This window comes from Ambystoma mexicanum, chromosome 3p, assembly GCF_040938575.1.
Source record: "Ambystoma mexicanum isolate Mex_15411 chromosome 3p, UKY_AmexF1_1, whole genome shotgun sequence".
Lineage (NCBI taxonomy): Eukaryota > Metazoa > Chordata > Amphibia > Caudata > Ambystomatidae > Ambystoma > Ambystoma mexicanum.
In genome coordinates, this window is record NC_090925.1 from 907553607 (window position 1) to 907575121 (window position 21515).

The 21515-nt window shown below is 45.1% G+C and overlaps 1 protein-coding gene across 12 annotated transcripts in view; it reads left to right on the forward strand.

The window, feature by feature from the left end:
• The window catches only part of ATXN2L (ataxin 2 like), a 1584242-nt gene that overhangs the window by 1184371 nt on the left and 378356 nt on the right, over positions 1-21515 (forward strand). For all 12 annotated transcript variants that reach the window (XM_069652163.1, XM_069652162.1, XM_069652157.1 and 9 more), the window contains one exon: positions 3851-3994. In XM_069652163.1, coding sequence (XP_069508264.1) covers positions 3851-3994 — 144 coding nt within the window. The remainder of the gene's footprint in view (positions 1-3850; positions 3995-21515) is intronic.

The following is a 21515-nucleotide window of genomic DNA, read 5'->3' on the forward strand; positions in this document are numbered from 1 at the left end:
GCAAGCAGGGTGGTCTCTGTGCATAGAAGCAATGCAACTGTTTTTTTTTTGTTTTTTTTTTTTGTTTTTGTTTTGCTGTGAAGAATGGGTCTCTAACTTCAGGTCATCTGGCCAGCAGAGAGAATGTCTTTGCAGATGCCTGGAGCAGGCAGACTTTTCCTTCCACGAGTGGAAGCTCTGTCGGAAATTTCTGGTGGAGATAGTCTTCCTTTTGGGGGGACTTCTCTGGTGAGCTGCTTCTGTCCAGCGTGAGCAATATGTGGTTCTGTTTCAAGGAATTTCTGTGACCAGGAGCTCTGGGGCACGCACTGGGATTTCGACTTAGTCTGTGCGTTCCTGCCAATCCCGGTCACAGTGCTGGTTCTCTGAAAAGTACACCTTTTATAATATTGATCGCTCCAGACTGGTGCCAGAGAACATACCTGGTGTTGCTCGAGGTGTCCCTCTGGCTTCCCTGGCCCCTTCCACATAGAGCAGATCTTTCCTAATCGGAAAGAAGAGTCCTCCATCCGAACCTCACGAGCCTGAATGATAATTCTCAGAAATTTTCTAATTCCCTTCTACCTTAGAGACCCCCAGCTCTTTTGCTGGACTTTAGGACTTTTAATTTTTATCCTGCAGAGTGAGACCTTTTTCCCAGTTTTCATGTATTTTTCTTTGATTTGAAGATGGTTTCTTTTGGTTTTGGAGTCTGACAAACTCCATAGGCATCATCTTTTTACATTGTGACGCACAGCACCTTCAGGGAAGTCTTTCAGATTTCCCAAAGGTTTAAATACCTTCTCTTGGTTAAACAACTTTTTCCAAGAACAGTGAAGTGAAATTGACTTTACTTACATTTTGTAACTTTCTAGACCCAGCACACACTATCTTACCTACTTATTAACCCCTTTGTCTACTTTCTCATGTAACATTTCTGTTACCCTTAGTACAATTAATGGCTGCTGGCAGTGGTTTAGTTTTTTGTACCGTAGTATTTTTACCCCGGGATGCGTTTGCAGCTGCAGTACAGCACCCATGAGTGCCCATTTTGTAAAAATGGCCCCGGTCTTCTTTTTTTGCCATTTCTTGTTGGAAAAAAAGGTCCTTCTTGAGAGTTACTTTGTGCGCCAAACCAGGTTTGGTCCCTTTGTTCGTTTTTTCTTTAGTAGTGTCACTGGTGAAGCCCACCTCTGGGTGAATGAATGGCAGAGACTTGCATAAAAGGCGAGGTATTTTGCAAGGAAGGCAGTCGACCAGTGGACAAAGGAATCCGAAGAAGAACTTGGAAGAGAAGCTTGCTGCAACTCCTTGACTGGTGGTTTGTCCGGTGAAGCCCTGCTGCAGTGCTGAAGTTCCGAATTCGCCTCGACTAGAGAAGCCCTGCAAAGAACGACTTCTCCCCTTGAGTTGGTAGGACCAATCGACCCCAAGAAGAACTCCACTGGAAATCCTCTCTGCTGGCTGTACTTCCATTGCTGCTGCAGGAGCTGTGTGCCAAGGTGCAGGAACACCAGAATCGAGTGTATCATTTTTAAGCTGGACCCGAGCTCCAGGAAGATCCTCCGGACTCCCTCAAAACAGAACTTAGCAATTCTGAGCCACCTCGACAGTGTGGACCCCAGAAGCAAGGAAAGTCCACAAGGTGTCCAAGAACCGCAGTGGTGCTATTCGCGAGAAGCTGGTTCCGTGAAGTGCAGCTGATCTGAACTTTGCCCATTGCTGCCGCTGACCTTCAAATCGTAGTGCAGGAATCCCCAGATGTCCTCCCTCTTGTCCCCACGACTGAGACCCAGGAACAACAGGATATGCCATACTATAACAGGAACAGAAGCCAGCTGGAACCAATTTCTTCAGACCTAAGGTACTGTGAGCTAAGGGGTACTTACCTCTTGCTGTGTAACTTGCTTGCTTTCAGTTGAGACTTGCATTTGCTGCCTTTTGCAGAGTTGCTTGCAGCTTTGCCCTCCACAAGCCTCCCAGCTTGTGGCCCAGCAGGGATTTCTTTTTCTACAAAACTCTCTAACATTGTACAAGAATGTTTACCTATCTTCAAGAAGTGCCTTAGCTCCCCTAGACTTTGCTCAAGTAACATTGGCCGTCTTGGGTCCCTGAAACCCTTCTAACCTCTGACTTAGTGTTTTGTCCAAAAAGTCATACATTCTTTACTTGTATAGCTGGGAAAGGGTTAATCTACATTGCATTGGGGGGTTCAAAAGTGCTTACCTGTTTGAGAAACTTGTTAACCATTGTTTCCTTCCTTAACCTTCTCCTTTTTGACACCAAACTTAGTATTGCTCTAAATGTACCAGTAATATATCAATGTCCACAGTGTCCTAGGTATTGAAGTCACATTAGCGTGTAGGAAGTGTCTGGGTGCCATCCCAAAAGGGGATCTACTGATTTATGGAAACAGAGTGTGTATTTTAAAGTATATTTAAGTGTTACATATTTGATCCCTTCTAAAGAAGACTTACTGAACTGTGAAATTAATAAATAATTGTTTAATCAAGAGACCTTGAGTATAAGTGTTATTTAGATACTGTTGCAACCCTACAGCTCACATTGACCCCTCTTGAGATAAGCCTGGCTGCTCAGTCACTCTATTATCTTGTGTAGTACAGACTTATACCAAAGGTTGGGTGATTACATATTGTCAAGAGGACAAGGCTGGTGCAGTCTCCACCGGGTTACTGCATATAATCTTGCCTGCCACTGAAACTTCATGTCTGGCTTCTGAAAGGTTGAGGTGCTAAAAGTAGAATTTGTTGGACAACATCCTGGACGTGCTTCACTCTGCTACGAGGTCTGCCACGTAATCCATTCATGCCTTGAGGTGGTATGTTTTCTTCTTGTTGCTGGGAGATGGTTTCTAAGCCCCTTTTACCTGCTCCACAACCTCCAGTCTCAATGTTTTTCTTTCTTTGGCCCGGTCGGGCCTGCAGATTGGCACTTTAACTGGTTTCTTTCTCCCATTTTGGTCTTCAAGAGACAACTCGGGAACATGGATTTTTTTCACGATCCCCAGTTATGCAGTTTTTGCGGTGCTAGTCTAATCAGTTCCCCCCTGCCAGTGTATTTCACTTTGGGATTTTAATTTTGTGTTAATTTCCTATCGGTGCACAGTTTGAGGCCCTCCATTCTTGTTCTTCAGATTATTCACCCTTAAGGTGATATTTTATTTGGGTAGTGGCAGGGGATCAGCATCACTTCTGCTAGATGGGTGAGTCACTCCAGGCGTCATCGCCTGCAGTCTCAGATTTTCAAGTAAAACCCAAGGTCCTCCTTTGTGTGTTTTTGTTGTTGCCCATGTTCAGTCTTGGATCAAGGTTTTATCGGCTGGACTCAAAGGGCGTGTCTCCGGAACAAATTATTTCAGGCTAGATTATCAATTTTTAGTTTCGCCATCACCAAAAATTGTAACGTAATTACAAAACAATCTGTCATATCAATAGTGTTCAGTATTGAAACTTAGGAGCTGGCTCAGATGGAGGTAGGTGGTCGTCATGCTCATTTTATTTAAGGTCAGGTAGCTACATTTGCCTGTCTGAGAGGTGTGCTCTTGAATATTTGTCAGACAGCAATTTTACTCCATTCATGATGCATTTCTGGTCTTTCTGACTACTGAAACTGCAAGGTTTGAAAGCCCCATTCTGTCAAATGTCTTTTTGTGTGGGGACTTTCTTGTCATTCTCCAACCTACATATTTATTCTGGCATTGCTTTGGGTTTCTTTTATAGATGACAAAACTGTGGGAAGAATGCATCCATTAAAAAAAAGTCATTGTCATAAGAAAAAGTATTACTGGTGGTAATTTGGTCTCACAACTGCAAGGGAAACTCATTTTTTTATCATTTTGATCTTGTTTCAGAACAAAGCAACAAGCACTCCGACATCTCCAGGCCCTCGCAGTCACTCAACTACTAATCTCCCGATGTTAACTGCAGGACAAGGTGGAATGTACAGCCAGTATATCTCATACCTGCCACCCCTCCACATGAGCCAAGCAGTACAGGTAAATACTTTGAGTGCACAATGTTTATCAAGAACCTGGCATTCTCCTCTGTTAGGGAGAATTCCCAGTTCTGTGCGTATTCCCTTCAACCTTACAGACCCCCAGCTCTTTTGCTGGACTTAAGGACTTTTTAATTTGTAACCTGGAAAGAGTGAGACCTTTTCCTCACTCTCTCGTGTGTTTTGACCTCATTTGAATGATAGGTTTTCACTGTTTTTGGAGTCTGAAAAACTCCATAGTCATCTACTTTTTGTATGGTCACACACTGCACCTTTAGTGCAGTATTACAGAGAAATCCTTTAGATTTCTGATTTTTCTCGTGTGAACTACTGTTCCCAAGAATAGTAAAGTGACATTGACTTTACTTACCTTTTCTCTTAGTAGGTCTAGCACACACCATCTTATGTGGAGTGCTGGGGGGTTACTTAGTAGCCCTTTATCCTACTCTCATGTGGTTTAATTTTCCTACTATTGTGCTTTTTTGCTGCAGGCTGAATCCTCAGCTGCAGTATAGCGCCCATGGGTGACCCTTTTGTCAAAATGGCCCCGGTCTTCTTTTTCCGCCATTTTCTGTTTGTGAGTTCTTTCTTGGGTTTAACTCTGCGCTCCAAGCTAGGTTTGAGCCTTTGGTTTGTTTTTCCTTTGGCGGGCTACAGTCTAGAAACCTGCCTTTGGCTCCAGTGTGTCTGGAAAGGCAGGATGTGAGGGAGGTTCCCCAAACTCCTGTCCTTTGTCTCTAGGAATGCCTGAATGCAACCAGTCCTGTTTGGCTGGCTGGCTGTCCTTTCAGACAGCCACCCTGCTGTGTGATTGGCCGCCGAGGCAGTGCATGAATGGGAGAAACCTGCTTAAAAGATGAGGGTTTTGGGACTAGAGGATAGTCAACCACTGGGAAGAACATCCGACAAAGCACAGTGAACGAAGCTTGCTGTATCCTCCTGGACCTTTGAATTGCCTGGTGAAGCCCTGCTGCTGTGCTGAAACTCCTTTTTCTGATCGGTAAGCGAAGCTCCGGAACGGATGACTTCTTCCCTTGGGTTAGTGGGACCAACTAGCCCAGAGACTAACTCCACTGGACCATCTTCCCTGATTAGCTGTACTTCTTCGCTACTGCAAGATCCAAGTGCTAGGGGTCGAGAAATCCGTAGTCCAGTGCAATGTCTTCAAACCGGCCAGATGCTCCAGGAGTCTCCTAAGGACCCTCCAGAAGCAGGACGACCAGAGCTTGAGTACCCTCAGCAGAGTGCAGGACTCAAGGAGTGAAGGAAGCCCACCAGGTATCCAAGATCTGCTCTGGTGCGGTTTACCGCTCGCTGAAACCGCAAGTGCCGTTGATCCGAAAAGAGTCCGTAGCGGCTGACGACCTCCAAATTGCTGCTGCAGGAGTTCTCCAGCCGTCCTCCCTCTTGTCCCCACGACTGAGGCTCAGGAACTCAGGTTCTGCATCCCTGCAAAAGGACAGAATCGCGATGGACCACTCTTCAAACCAGAGGTACTGTTTAGACTTGGGGTACTTACCTCAGTGTGTTTTTGAGCTTTGCTCTTCTCACTTGAGACTTGCATTGGGTTACCTTAGAGTTGATTCCAACTCTGCTTTTCACAGGCTTAACAGCTTGTGTCTAACACATCTCTGCAACTCTATCTTGCAACAAATTTCACACTCATCAAGATGTTCAAGGCATTAACTCTAAACCTCTTCCCCAGTAAAAACTGTGACCAGGGTAAGGCTGCTATCTAACCCTACAGTCTTCTCTGCACTTGGTGCGGCCCTAGCTAACGACAGTCGACAAAAGAGAGCAGATGCGTTGTGGTCTTCACAAACATACAAAATGGGTGTTCTAGTAAATACTTCGTTTTTTAGATTTCCCTTTTAGTAATAATGGGAGTAATTCATATTGTCTATAGGTCATTAAATTAGTATCACACCATAAATAGACAATTTAATTATGTCACAATTTCCTTCTCCCACATTTTAGATATGTATGTTTGAGATTCAATGATGAGAGGAAGAGGTTTAGAGTTAGCCTTAAAGTCTAGGAAACAATTGATTATTTCTTTACTTGTTTTGTTTAGTGGCACACCAGTGAAACCAAGTATTAGCACATATGCAGGCAGTTTTATATGGACAATCATGCGATCTGTGTCTCTTTTTCTAATGTTTAGAAACCTAGAGTAACCTCTTCCTCCACATCTTGACGAGTGTGAAATTCGTTGCAAGATAGTTGCACAGATGTTAGTCCTCTTTTGTCTTTTGTGTTAACAAACTACGTCGGGACTAACCCAGTTTATTTGGTTAGTATGCACCGCTTTGTGTTTTTTAACAGCTTGTGACCCAATAAGTGATTTCTACAAAACTCTCTAACTTTGTGCAAGACTTGTTTTAAGCTAAGAAGTGACTCGGCTCCATAGACTGTGGTCCAATTGACTTTGGCTGTCCTGGCCCCTTGCAGATACTTATAGTCCATTGACATTGATATTTTTATCCCTCAGAGCTGGTAACTTGTTTTTAAAATGTTATTGCTTGGAAAGGTTTTGTCTAGACTTCATTGGAAGATTTAAGTATACTCGTATTTCCTAGGCCCCTGTTTAACCTTTCCTTTCTGCGACCTCCAAATCTGAAACGTGTAACTAGTGATATATAAATGCTATTGCTGTCCTTGTGAATGAAGTCACCTTCGGGTGTAGGAAGTGTGTAAAGAGCATCTATAAAGGGTATCCACTAAACATATGCTGATTCTGGAAAAGTATTTTAAAGTATATTTGATTGTTATATATCTTGCCCTTTTTAAAGAACGCTTATTTAAAAATTGATGTTATATAAATAACTATTAATAACTGAAACCTTGAGTGTAAGTGTTACTTGGCTACTTGTATTTGGAACTTTCATTGCTACAGCTCATATGTGTACCCCTCTTGAGCCTGGCTGCTCAGTCACTCTACCAATGTGTGTAGTACAGACCTACACCAAAAGGTGGGTTACATAATATCAAGCAGATAAGTGTTTTCTAGTCTCACACAGTGCTATTACATCAATTCCTACCTAACATCCTCCACTTTTGGCAGCCTCTTGCATCTCTCCCATACTCTTGCCTGTCCCCAGCCACTGCAGTGAACGCATCGCCAAACCTCCCCTTGGCGCACTTACCTTCTCCCATACCTGAAAATCTGTTAGGGAGAATTCTTATTTCTGTGCTAATTCCCCGTTCAACCTTAGAGACCCCCAGCTCTTTTGCTGAACTTCAGGACTTTTTAATTTTTATCCTGGAGTGAGAGATCTTTTTTTCTCTCTCATGTATTTTTGATCTGATTTGGAATCTGTGTTTCTTTGTTTTTGGAGTCTGGCAAACTCCATAGGCATCTACTTTTTGTATTGTGACACTGCACCTTCAGTGCAGTGTCATAAAGATGTCCTTTGGATTTCTCATAAGGTTTAAATACCTTTTATTGGGTGAACTACTGTTCCCAAGAGTAGTGAAATTGGCTTTACTTACCTGTTTTTCCTATGTAGGTCCAGTACACCCCATCTTATGTGGAAGTACTGGGGGTGGGGGGGGTTACTTAGTAGCCCCTTTTCCTACTTACTCATGTAACATTTTTATGTTGCTCTCACTACATTTAATGGCTGGTGGCAGTGGTTTAATTTTCCTACCTTTTGTGCCTATTTACCGCAGGCTGAATCCTCCGCTGCAGTAAAGCACCCCTGGGTGTCCATTTTGTTAAAATGGCCCTAGTCTCTTTTTTCACCATTTCTTGCTTGCAAGGTCTCTTTTGGGTTTTACTCTGCACGTCAAACCAGGTTTAACCCTTTTGTTGGTTTTGCCTTTGGCGTGGCGGGCTTCAATGCTGAAACCTGCTCTGGCTCCAGTGTGTCTGGCAGGGCTCGAAGCGAGTGAGGTGGCCGAAACTCCCCATCATTAGTCTCCTTGGTAACCTGAATGCACTCTGTTAGGCAAAGTTTGTATACAGTACCCTTTGGGACCGCTACACACAACTAGGACTACAGGTGTAAGCAAAACCAATCTTTGGTATAAGTCTGTACTACACAGTTTTGGTAGCTTTGCTGAGCAGCCAGGCTTGTCTCAAGAGGGGAATGTGAGCTGTAATGATGCGACATGGTGGTCTACAATCACAAGTATTCAAATAGACTATTATACTCAAGGTTTCTTGGTAAAACACTTATTAATTAATTTATTTCACAGTCAGTTATAAAACATTCACTAGAAGGAGGCAATCTATATCACACAAAAATATACTTCAGTACTTCAAACTATCAATTTTTTAGGCATTTAAACTACTTTGGAGGAGCAAAATGGCATAGCTTAATAGAAAGAAGCTTAGTTATTCTTAGACATTGCAAATAGTTTGAGTTCACCAGAGGAGTCAATTCAATGCAATAGGTTAGGCCAAAGTCAATGGGCTAAAGTTTTGTATAGGATAGGCAGTTCCGGTAGTTAAACGGAAAAGTCTTTGCCAAAGTTCTCAGAAGTAGTTTGTAAAAGAAAGATGCATATGTTGGGTCACAAGCTGACTAGGCCTGCAAGTTGCCAAAGTTTCAAGCACTTTCGAAGTGAGAGGTACGTTCTCTCGGTCGGGTTTTCACAGTACCTTACAATGTTCCTGACTGTTCCTGCGGATCTCGCTGCTCCTGAGCCTCTGTCGTGGGGACAAGAGGGTTGACGTTGGTGGACTCTTGCACTGGGACTGGTCAAAAAGCTGGCAAATGGCAACGCTTCAATTCTGATAGCTGTAGTAAAGCACACAAACTGGTGTCCCTCTCCCTGGTTATTTGGTTTCCTGCAGCACTCTGAGGAAAATACAACCAGCTCCAAGAATGGTATCCAGGTGGTTTACGAGTTGATTGGTCCCACCAACTCATAGGGAGAAGTCGTCTTTGCAGGGCTTCGCTGTTGAGATGAACTTGGTGATCTGGGCCTGCAGCAGGGCGGCTTCACTGGGCAAACCAACAGTCCAGGAGTTGCAGCAGCCGTCCTCTTGCAGCTCGTCTTCGGTTCTTTCGCTCCAGTGGTTGACTCTGCCTTCCAAGCCAAGAGACGCTCCTTTTATCCAGTTTCCTCCCATTCATTCCAGCCTAGCTGCCACTCACCCAGCAGGGTGGCTGTCCTTGCCAGACAGTCAGCCAGCCAATCACGCCAGAGTGCATTTGGGTCTCGTAGGAGACTAAGCACGGGAAGTTTCGGGCACCTCCCTCACTTCCTGCCCACCCCAGACACTCAGGCGTCAGAGGCGGTCTTCAGTCCTGAAGCCCGCCAAAGCCGTAGGAACAAAGGGAGAAAACCTGGTTTGGTGCACAGAGACAAACTCTAGAAGGACCTTTCCAAAAGGAAATGGAGAAAAAAGACGACCGGGACCTGTTTAAACAAAGGGGGCTCAGACTCCATCTTGAAAAACATGGCTCCCGCGATTTAACGCTACTGGTGTTCGTGGTTGGGAAAAATCATGGTAGTTTGTTGTAAAACCACTGCCACCAGCCATTTCGAGAGGTAAGGGTAGCATTTGACTGCTACATGAGTATCTGGACACAGGGGATACTAAGTAACCCGTCCAGCAATCTTTTGTAAGATAGGGTGTGCGGGGTCTAGGAATTTAAAAAGACTAGTAAAGTCAATTTCACTTTACTTTCTCTGGGAAACAGTAGTTTATCCCAGAGAAGGTATTTAAACCTTGGGAAAGCCTGAAACGTTTTCCCTGTCCCAAAGCACTGAGATTGCTGTGACACACACATGAAAAGATAATGCCTATGGAGTGGTCTAAAACTCCATAACCAAAGAAAACACAAGAGTAAAACACAGATTTAAAAGTTCAAAGTCCCAAAGTTTAGCAAAAGAGCTGGAGGGCTCTAAGGTGGGAGGAATTGGCTCATTTATGAGAATTCTTCCTAACACACTCGGTGCTGATTTGCTTGTTGGCTGTCCTTGTAGAACAGCCACCCTGCTGTGAGTGACAGCTAGGCTGTGCATAAATGGGAGAACCCTGCATAAAGGGCAAGGTCTCTTGAACAGAAGGCAGTCGACCACTGGACGAAACAACCGACGAAGGAATCTGAACGAGAAGCTTGCTGTACCCTCCTGGACCCTTGAAGTGCCCGGTGAAGCCCTGCTGCAGTGTTGAAGCTCTAATTTTTTATCGACTAGAGAAGCCCGGAACGGTTGACTTATTCCCTTGCGTTGGTGGGACCAACTGACCCCGAGGCGAATTCTGATGGAAAACCTCTCGCTGCTAGCTGTAATACTTTGCTGCTGCTAGAACTGAGTGCCAGGTGTCAGGACAACCAAAATTGAGTGCATCGTCTTTAAGCCAGACCAGAGCTCCTGAAAGATCCAGAGGACCCTACTGAAGCAGGACGATCCAAGCCAGAGTCACCTCACCGGAGTGCTGGACTCCAGAAGCAAGGGAAGCCCATCAAGTGTCCAAGAACACAGTGGTGCTATTGACCGGTAGCTGAAACCGCAAAGTGCTGCTGATTTGGAAAGAACCCGTAGCCGCCGCAGACCTTCAGTGCCGGAGTCCTCCAGGTGTTCTCCCTCTTGTCCCCATGACTGAGACCCAGGATATGCCAGAACAGAAGCCAGCTGGACCCTCTTCTTTCATCCTGTAGCGTGCTTGTTCTCACTGGAGACTTGCAGTACCTGCTTTTGCAGAGTTGATTTCAGCTCTGCCCTGCCGCTTGTGGCCCAATAGTGATTCCTTTTACTATAAACTCTCTTCTAAACTTTGCAAGACTTTTGTGCTACCTAAAGAAGTGCCTCAGCTCCATAGATATTTCTCAAATTGACTTTGGCTGTCCTGGCTCCCTGCAGACTCTTCTAACCTATTGCCTTTGGTTCTAATTCTCCTTCATAGGTGGTGCATAAGTTTAACTCGTATTGCTGGGAAAGATCTAATCCAGACTTCATTGGGAGATTGAAAAGTATTCACATGCTCTTAAAACCTGTTCACCTTTTCCTTCCCTAACTATTTTCCTTTTCCACAACCTCATAATTGCATTGTGTAAAAAGTGATATATTAATGCCAAACTTTGTCCAAGTAATTGAAGTACCCTCAGAGTGTAGGGAGTGTGTGTGAGGCATCCCAAAACGGTATCTACTTACTTACCTTATATCTGAGGAAGTGTCATGAAGTGTATTTGTATTGTTGTTGCATATTGCCCTTTTTAAAGGCTTATTTAAAACTGACTGTTAAATATTTAACTAGAAAACCTTGAGTGTAAATGTTATTTGGATGCTTGTAATTGTAAATCTCAGTGTTACCTCTACAACTCACATTTACCCCTCTTGAGATAAGTCTTGCGGCTCAGTCACTCTACCAACTTGTGCAGTAGAGGCCAAGAGGACAAGACTGGTGTGGTCGCCCACAGGGTTACTGCATCCAATCTTGCCTAACAATACCTACCTGCCCCCTCTGTGTTCTTCTATCAGCTGCCCCTTGCTTCACACCCCTGTTTTCCATGGGCATGCCTTTACTGCTTCTCCAGCTATTCCTGCTTGTCACCTGACATGCTCCCCTTATTGACAGTGCCTGGGTGTGCTCCCACCCCTTGTTCCTGGAAGCATTAAGTTCTCATCTCTATTGTTAGCCACTAAAAATACCTTCATGAGTAAGAGCCCAAGACATTTCAACTGAAGGCTCAATTTGAAATAAATTGGCTCTTTTAACATAGCTATATAACCAAAAGGTGAAATTGAAGCAATCCACGCTACCACCTTTTTGTTTACTGAAATAAAAATGTAGAAACAAATTGGGAATCTGCTGTAAATGTCACTGGGATTGGGTGTAAAGATGGATTCCTCAAATCTTGCCTGGTTGACAGATTTCCGGAGGCCACCCCAGTAATGGTGAACAGGGGAACTCTTGGAGTTTAGCCAAACCAATCAAGCTAAGTGGAAGAGTGGCCAAGGCTAACTCTCAAAGAGGAGTTTGGGGTCAGGGTCCACAATAAGTCCACACAGTGAGCGATCAAGGATTACAGTTGGACAGTTATGCCAAATAATATATTTATGAACAAGAACACACTATGAAAATGTCTAAGAACACATAAAATAATCAATTCTCACCCCCCAATGCCTGAAAAAGGGAAGGTAAATAATTAGGCAATAGACCAACAGTCCACAGGAATAACAACCCTAACATATAAATTCGAACCCTATGTTCTGGGACCTTGTGCTCAGAGTTTCCAAAGAGCTTTATGAGCTGTGAGGCGAAGGGGGAGTTGGGAAGGTTATGTGGATGTGAATAAGGTGAGTAAAACATTTTTCTACATTTTAGAGGGCTTTATACAATAAGTATATTTCGAATGGATTGGGTCCTCCCACGTATTCCTCATCTTAGATATTTGTATCTTCCAGCTTTGCTGCTTCGGAAAAAATATTTCCCACCAGAGGCCACTGTGCTCAAGGTGGTAGCGTCGATGTCCCTCGAGGGCTGCTGTTGAGCCTCAACGTCATCCGTAGTATAAAAGGCTCGAGCCGCACCCGTTGGCTTCAGTTCCATTTTTCCAATAACTTTTTGTGTCCCAAAAACTTCAGTTTTCTGCAAAATGTCTTCCTTGTCGAATCCTTCCACGCCCAAAAATGGCTTTAAGAAATGTCAGAAGTGCGGGAAGACGCCGATCACCGACCCCATCAAAATTGCCTCTGGTGTTTGGGCCCTGACCATCGGGTCGACAAATGTGGTTCCTGTCAAGCTATGACCAACAAGGCTCTTAGGGAACATGGAGGTAAACTAGCGGTGGGAGAGGAATCCTTGAAGTCTTCTTTGAGAAAGAAAAATGAATAGAGTGAAAAATCCAGGCATAGGTCGAGAAGATCGAGAAGTCGTTAGAGGAAATCTTCCTCTTCTTAGTCTAAAAAATCGAAGAAAAGACGACGCTGATCTCCTTCATTCTCTACTTTGTCGGCTGACGCAAGGGTCATCCCATACCTTTCAAAACATGATTCACCCAAAAAAATGGGAGGGCTTTGATGATTAACATTTTCGAGAACGCGGCCCTGAACCTCTCGAAAAAGCCGCATGGAGACTATGCCGCATCTCACTCAAAAAGTGACTGGGGAGGTCAAAGACCAAATGCGCAAAATCTGACAAGTCATCGAGGGTGTTTTCAGAAGAAATTTCCCTGACACCTCGTAAAGAAAGAGCAGACCTACCGGTGCATAAACCGGAGGTGACGACTAACGAGATGGCACCGGGAATCCACCCACCATCGAAGTCAATGTCGAAGGATACTTCGACACATCTGTCGAAAGCACTCTCGAAGCAGACTTCGAAGATGGCGTCGACACCTTCCTCGACTGTATCGAAGGCTCCTTCGGTGTTGACTAAGCCAGTGCTGATGACATTGACGCTTTCAAGGCCATTGTCAAGGCCATCTTTAATTCCGTCGCCAAAATCGACACCTTTGTCGAAGCCGAGGTCGATGCCTTTTGAGTCACCCAGAAACATATACCAACCACAACCTAGACAAGACTTTCAGATCCATTTCATCCATTTATGAGGAGCATTCCTCTGAAGAGAAAATTGCTACGGTTGGAATGAAATTTGGGACTAGAGATGTTCCTGAAGAATTAATAGACCCTAGATCTATGATGCCTTACCTGTATGAATGCCTACAAATAGCCAGTGGCCGGGATACTGAACCTGAAGTAAATTGTGATAGACCCGACCATGCAGACTCTGGGTACAGAAATTTGATGAATAGTCATTGAGTTTATGTGATGGAACACTAGTTCCCCTAATTTTGATCAAGACGACATGACGGACATCCTTAATGAAGGCCCTCAAAAGGCCCCTGTCCTCTCCTTTCATGAAGCATTACAGAAAAGGGTCATGGCCTCATGTGAATACCCAGATTCTGGCCCAGCTATAAATAAAAAAATGTGTAGGAAAGTACAGGCCTTCCTCTTCTGACCCAGAATACCTAGCAAAACATCCCTCGCCTGAGCTTAGTGGTGCAGGCGCCCACATCTACTAGGCATTCGGCCTACCCTTCGATCCCCCCCGGATCGGGATGACAAAAGGATTGATGCCTAGGCCCGGAAGGTTTTCCTTAGAGCAGCATGGCCTTAAAATTGAAAAATGCGACTTGCACCCTTGCAAGGTTAACTTACACCCTGTGGGATTGTATGGCGGCAGCGGCTGAACACATTACTGAAGGCAAGGAACGGGAAGGTTTTCTTGCAATCGTCGGAGATGGAAAGGAGCCTATGGGGGAATGCCTCCAATCAGGATTGGACACTGCTGACAGCATAAGCAGGTCCATGGCGTCTAGCACAGTCCTGCGTAGATTTGCATGGCTGAGGAACTCTGGTTTTGCATCGGATGTGCAATCCAGATTGCTCAATATGCCTTTTGAAGGCTTGAGGTTGTTTGGCAGCAAGGTGGACGAATGTTTATAAAAGCTGCAGACCTCGAAAGCGGCGGTCAAATCACTTGGCGCCTCTGTAAGACCGCCTCAACAACACTCCTACTCAGGGTCATTTTCCCAGAGGAACCGTCCTTTTCGATTCTACTCCTCATTTGGGAAAGGACAGGCCAATCGAAAAGGCCAACAAAGAAAATGACCTTGTGATGGAAGAAGAAAGTGTTAGATCAGCCCCAGCAGCGGAAACTGTCCCCTCAGCTGCTGTTGCAGCCGCTACAAAGCCACTCTGAGCCCTTGACGCACAAGACCATGGTGGGAGGCAGGATCGCTCGGTATCTGAACAAATGGCAGAGCATTACTTCGGATGCCTGGGCACTAGAAACAGTAGCCCATGGTTACTGTCTTCCGTTTCAACAAAGGCCCCAGGACCATCCACCGGGAGCCAACTCTATCAAAATTCCAGACCCATTCTTGTGCAGGAGATTGTAACCCTGCTAGAGAAAGGTTTAATAGAACATGTACCATAGCGGAGAGGAACAAGGGTTGGTGGTACTCCTTATTTTCTCATTCCTAAAAAGGACAGAGGATTGAGACCCATCTTGGACATATGAAATCTGAACAAATTCCTCTGGAAGGACAAGTTCAAGATGGTGACCCTTTCTCAGATCCTTCCGGCTCTCCAACTCCAAGACTGGTTGGTTTCATTAGACCTTCAGGATGCTTACTTTCAGGTTCGAGATTGGCAGTTCTCATGATCAGTTTCGAGTTCTGTCATTTAGGCTGACCTCCGCCCAAGGGTTTTCACCAAGCTGATGGCTGTGGTGGCAGCGAGTCTCGGGAGAGGGGGGGATTCAAGTCTACCCTTACCTGGACGATTGGTTAATCAGGGTAAGTTCACACGAAAGAGCCCAGGAACATCTGACCATGACCTGCCACTTCTTGCACCGAATGGGCTTCTCCCTCAATCATAAGAAGTCACAAATGATTCCACTCCAAAGGCTCCAATTCATCGGAGCGGTCCTGGATATTTCCTCGGGCAAAGCCTCGCCTCCCGAGGTGAGAACTCGCCACATTCAGCAGATGGTAACAAAGTTTCAGAATGCCCAACATCTGCCTGCATTCAATTTTCTGAGGTTACTCGGCCTCATGGCATCCTGCATTTTTCTGGTGCCAGAGGCCAGATTGCGAATGAGATCCCTTCAATGGGCCCTCAGGACTCAATGGTCCCAATTTTCTGGGAATATGTCAGATCTTCTGCAAGTCCCGGCCAGAGTGGCTCAAGATCTTCTATGGCGGGCTTGCAAGGAAAATATCCTCACAGGAAGATCTTTTTGGCAACTATGGCCAGAGAACAGTAGTGACAGAAGCTTCCCTCACGGGGTGGGGTGCTCGTACCAACGATCTGACAATCGGCGGTCGTTGGTCTCAATCAGAGTCCAAACTACACATCAACCTTTTGGAGCTGAGGGCAATCAGACTAGCGCTGAAGGCCTTTCTGCCCTCTGTACAGGGAAAGAATGTCCTGATAAAGATGGACAACACAGTGGCCATGTACTACCTCAATAAGAGAGGGGGCGTAGGGTCACTACCACTGTGCAGAGAGGCAATGCAGTCTCTGGACAATGGAAGAAGGAATCTCTGTCGGCAGTTCACCTAGCCGGAGAGCAGAACACGTTGGCGGATGCTCTGAGCAGGCAGAGCAGTTTTTCACAAATGGGAACTAGCTCAGGAAGTCCTTCAAGATAACTTTGTCCTTTGGGGAACCCCTCAAGTGGATCTGTTCGCAACCAGTGTCAACAGGAAGTGCGAGCTGTACTGCTCAAGGCAATTTCCTCTGAGAGGAGCTCTAGGGGATGTTTGTGGTGGACTGGGAATTTCAACTGCTATACGCGTTTCCTCCAGTCCCCGTGATTCCTCATATAATCGGGAGGCTTAGAAAGTTCAGGAAATCCATGATCCTAATTGCCCCAGATTGGGCCAGGAGGACGTGGTACCCGGACCTTCTGGACATGTCCATCTGCCCTCAAATACGTCTTCACAAAGAGAGGATCTTCTCGTGCAAGAGGAAGGTCTATTTCTCCATCCAGAGGTCAAGAGACTCAGCCTTCACGCATGGTTTCTGAGAGGCTGAGATATAAGGATTGGGACCTCCCGGATGACGTAATGGAGATTTTGCTTTCGGCCAGAAGGCCAGCAACAAAATCCTTGTACCGGTGTCGTTGTTGGAACAAGTTCAGTAACTGGTGCAGGGATAAGAATGTGGATTCATTCTTATGTAATACCCCTAGAGTACTTTCTTTCCTTTTACACTTGGCCAATTTGGGACTCCAAGTTTGTACAATAAAAGGATCCTTGGCAGCGCTATCTATTTTTAATTGCTCCTCAGAACAAGTGTCTTCAAAATGCCCTTGGTTATTCAATTTCTGAAAGGGCTCACAAATGTGTACCCTCCAACACCCTTTCAGGTTCCCATCTGGGATTTAAATTAGATTATAACATTTCTCACATGTATCCCTTTTGAGCCATTACATTCTTGCCCGTTCAGGCTCCTCACTTTGAAGACAATTCTGCTAGTGGCAATTGCATCAGCCCGCAGGGTGAGTGAGTTGCAGGCACTCTCTTGTAAGCCTCCTCACACCATTTTCCATAGGGACAAAGTTACTCTTAGGGTCAAACCTTCTTTTTTTGCAAAAAATAGTTCGACTTCCACCTGTCACAAAAAATTACCTTCCCTTCTTTCTATCCTCCTCCGCATGCAAGTAAGGAGAAAGAAAGGCTACACAGACTGGACCCGAAAAGGGCTCTGTTTCTAGATCTCCAGATTGGCTAAATTTCAACAAAGTGACCAACTCTTTGTCAGGTGTACTGGAACCAAATTGGGTTTAGCGGTAACAAAGCAGACTCTGTCCAGATGGATAATCTTGGCAATTACTGAATGCTATAAATTGGCTGGTAAAGATCCTCCAGATGGACTGAGGGCCCATTCAACTAGGGGCATGGCGACTTCAACGGCTTTTCAGAGGGGTGTCCTGGTGCAAGATATTTGTGCAGCGGCCACCTGGTCGTCAATGCACACCTTTTGTGAAGCACTATTGCTTTGACTCAACATCATCTCAAGGTGGCCTTTTTGCAAAAGCCGTCCTACACACGGTTCATGAATAACATTTCTAGTACTCCGTCCTCTGAATTCATACTGCTTTGGGAGCCTATCTAAGATGAGGAATACCTGGGTGGACACAATCCATTAGAACAAGAAGTTACTTACCAACTGTAACGTTCTTTCGATTAGATGTTCCTCCCAGTATTCCTCATCGACCCTCCTAGCCTACCCTGTCGTACAGTTTACGCTTATTGCGCTCTAAATTCCTTAAGAGCTGGAGGTCAATGAATGTCTGGTCACCCGATGCACTTCAACATATCCTAAAAACAGAACTGAAGCCAATGGGCGCAGCTCGAGGCTTTTATACTACGGATGACGTCGAAGCTCAACGGCAGCCCTCGAGAGAAATCGATGATACGATCTCAAGCCTAGCGCCCGCTGGTGGAAAATAGTTCTTCCGAAGCAGCAAAGCTGGAAGATACAAATATCTAAGATGAGGAATACGTGGGAGGAACATACAATCGAAAGAACGTTACAGTTGGTAAGTAACTTGTTCGTCTGGGAGAATTCTCAGAAATGTGCTAATTCCCTCCACCTTAGATCCCCAGCAACTTTGCTGGATTTTGAGGACTTGATTTTTTTTAACCTGGAGGGATTGAGACCCTTTTTTCCAACTCTCTCGTGTATTTTAATGTGATTTTTTTGAACTGTGTGTTTCTTTTGGTTATGGAGTGTGACAAACTCCATAGGCATAGTCTTTTACATTGTGTCACACAGCACTTTCAGTGCAGTGACACAGGGAAGTCTTTCAGATTTCCCAGAGGTTTAAATATCTTTCTTTAGATAAACTACTGTTTCCAAGAGCAGTGAACTGAAATTGACTTGACTTACATTTGCAACGTTCTAGACCCAGCACAAACTATCTTAAAATAAGGTGCTGGGGGGGTTACTTAGTATCCCCTTAGTCTAGCTTCTCATGTAACAATTTTATGTTACCCATTCCTCACTGAATGGCTGGTGGCAGTGCTTTACTTTTAACTACCGCAGGCTGCATTCGCAGCTACAGTAAAGCACCCATTTTGTCAAAATAGCCCCGGTCTTCTTTTTTCGCCATTTCTTTGTGGAAAGGTCCTTCTTGAGATTTACTCTACGCGCCAAACCACGTTTGGTCACTTTTGTTTGCTTTGCCTTTGGCGGGATTCACGAGTGAAGCCCGCTTCTTGCTCCAAGGTGTCTGGGGTGAGCAGGAAGTGAGGGAGGTGCCCGAAACTCCCTGTGCTTAGTTTCCTAGGAGACCCAAATGCACTCTGTGATGATTGGCCGCCTGACTGCCCAGCAAGGACAGCCACCCTGGTGGTGACTGACAGCTAGGCTGGAATGAACGGGAGAGAACTGAATAAAAGGCGAGGCGTTTGGCTTGGAAGGCAGAGTGACCACTGGATGAAGGAACCGAAGAAGAACTTGAGGAGGACGCCTGCTGCAACACCTGGACCGTTGGTTTCCCTAGTGAAGCCCTGCTGCTGTGCTGAAACTCCAAATTCGTATCAACAGAAGCCCCTGCAAGGCTGACTCCTCCCCTTGAGTTGGTGGGACCAATCAACTCCAAAGTAAGCCACCTGGACATTCTCTCAGAGCTGGTTGCATTTCCACAGAGTTGCTGCTGGAAACCGAAACACCAGGGAGAGGAACACCAGATTGTGTGCGTTGCTTTTAAGTTGGCTAAGAGCTCCAGGTATATCCTCTGGACTGCCAGGAAGCAGGACTGATGGATCCGGAGCCCCTTCAACAGAGTATGGGACCCCAGAAGCAAGGAAAGTCCATCTCGACAGCCAGAAAACAACAGTGTTGCTATTTGCGGTAGTCGCGAGGAGCTGGAACACTGAAGTGCCACTTGTTGGAAAGTTTGCCGGTTGCGAGTGGCGACTGTCCCATTGCAGTGCAGGAGCCCCAGAAGTCCTCCCTCTTGTCCCCATAATTGAGGCCCAGGAACAGTGAGATCTGCACGGGACCAGGAGTCATCTGCTGCACTTTTTCTTCAATACAAAGGTACTGAGAGAATTTACCTCTCATTGTAGAGTTGCTCGCATCTTCTACTACTCACAAGCCTAAACAGTTTATGGCCCTTCATTGATTCTTCTTTTCTTCAAAGACTTCTAAAACATTGTGCAAAGACTTTATCTACTTACCTACCAGAAGTGTTTCAGACCATATGAGACTTTTGCCCATTGACTTTGGCTTAGCCTGTTACAGAGAATGGCTCTGCTTGGGGGATCCAAAAGTATTTGCCTGTTTAAGAATATTTGTGATCTCTTGTTTGTTCTAATAACCTTTTCCTTTGACCAAGTTATAAGAGTATTCTAAATGCAAACGGTAAAATATTAATGTCCCGAGCACCCTAGCTATTGAAGTCACCTGATGGTGTAGGTTGCGACTGTGGTCCATCCCAAAAGGCTCTTTACTGATTTAGGAACTAAGAGTGTGCAGTTTTGAAGTGTATGTGTGTTTCTTTTATATTGCCCCCTTCTGAAGAAGGCTTATTCTAACTGACTGATAAATTAATAATTGTTTATTCAAGAAACTTGCGTGTAAGTGTTTATTTGAATACTAGTCACTGTGAATCTCTGTGCAACTCCGCGATAGCTCACATTGACCCCCCTTGAGATGAGCCTGGCTGCTCAACACGCTGCCAACCTGTGTAGTACAAGCTTATACCAAAGGTTGGGTTCTTTTTGCCAGGATGTGAGGGTTGTTGTAGTGCACCCAAAGGGTACTGCATACAATCCTGCCTAACAAAGACGTTGGGATTAGTGGTTCCCACCGATCCAGAGGGCCAACAGAGGTGTTCTAAGATCAGTAGCCAGACAGGGTTTGTTAGGACAGTTTTTCTGAAGCCCCACCTAAGGGCTTAGTAAAACCATACAACTGAGACAGTACAAAACTCCACTCTTCGTATAAGGCTGTGCACCACCTGAGTATTTGATAGCATAGAAGGAGCAGCCAGGCTTATCTTGGGTAAGAGTAATTGCTTCTGTTGAGCCTTGCAACCTCCCGTGGTTGTAGATGTATGTACTGCTATGTATTCTTTATTCAGGAGCATGTGAATCCATGCCAGACCCATGCTTTAGAACAGTTACATATAAGTAATGTGTTCCTACCTTTAGTCTCTTGTGATTCCTGTGTAGTTTTGAGGTGTTTTCTTTGATTGGGAGTCCTTCATTGCAGTGTACCCAGGCCTGTGTTGGAATACTCTTAGGGTGTCTTCTCTGAAGCCCTGGACCCTCAACTCTAAAGTACGTGTTCTAACAGTCTTCCTTAGGAACTCTGACTTTTGCTACTTAAGAACCTACACTGACCTGCATGTTGGACACTGGACCCTAGTGACCCCTCCTTCTGCCACTGAGAACACTCATGCTCCAAGAATAAGGGAAAGACTGGATAAGAAAATAATTCCGCTTTGAAAAATATACGGTGAGGGAGGATAGCTCAGAGGCAATGTGTTCTCCTTGGAAGCATGTCGACGCGAACAATAGAGGTTCGATCCCCGGTTCACGCTTTGATACCTCTGGGAATTAAGCGTGTTCTAAATAACAAATTACAATTACCAAATGTTTTAAAGTGTACTTACTTGTAAAGGGGTTAGTTGATAACTGCATCTCTTGAGAGTGAACAGTTACAAATGTTGTTACTTACCTTGAATGTGTGTTGTCATTCTGATAAGTATCTGGAAGGTTGGTTTTCTCACCTGAATTGCCTCTTCCAAAAAGTAATGCTGTTTGGCCTTTTGCCTAGAAAAGAGAATACGTGTTTAAAAGTTAATTACTGTCAAAAGAAGTTGGTTGGTAACTGTAACTAGTGAACAGTTAGAAAATGTATTACTTCAGAAATGTTCTGCCATACTGAAAAGTGCATTTCTGATGCTTCTTAATCTGCTTTGAATCACATGCTGTGCATATGGTCTGACATCCAGTGGTAACCGCAGAGTATTGCATCGTGTCTGTTGGGGACTGAAAGGAGACGTCGGCATAGGCGTGTCTGTAACACTATCC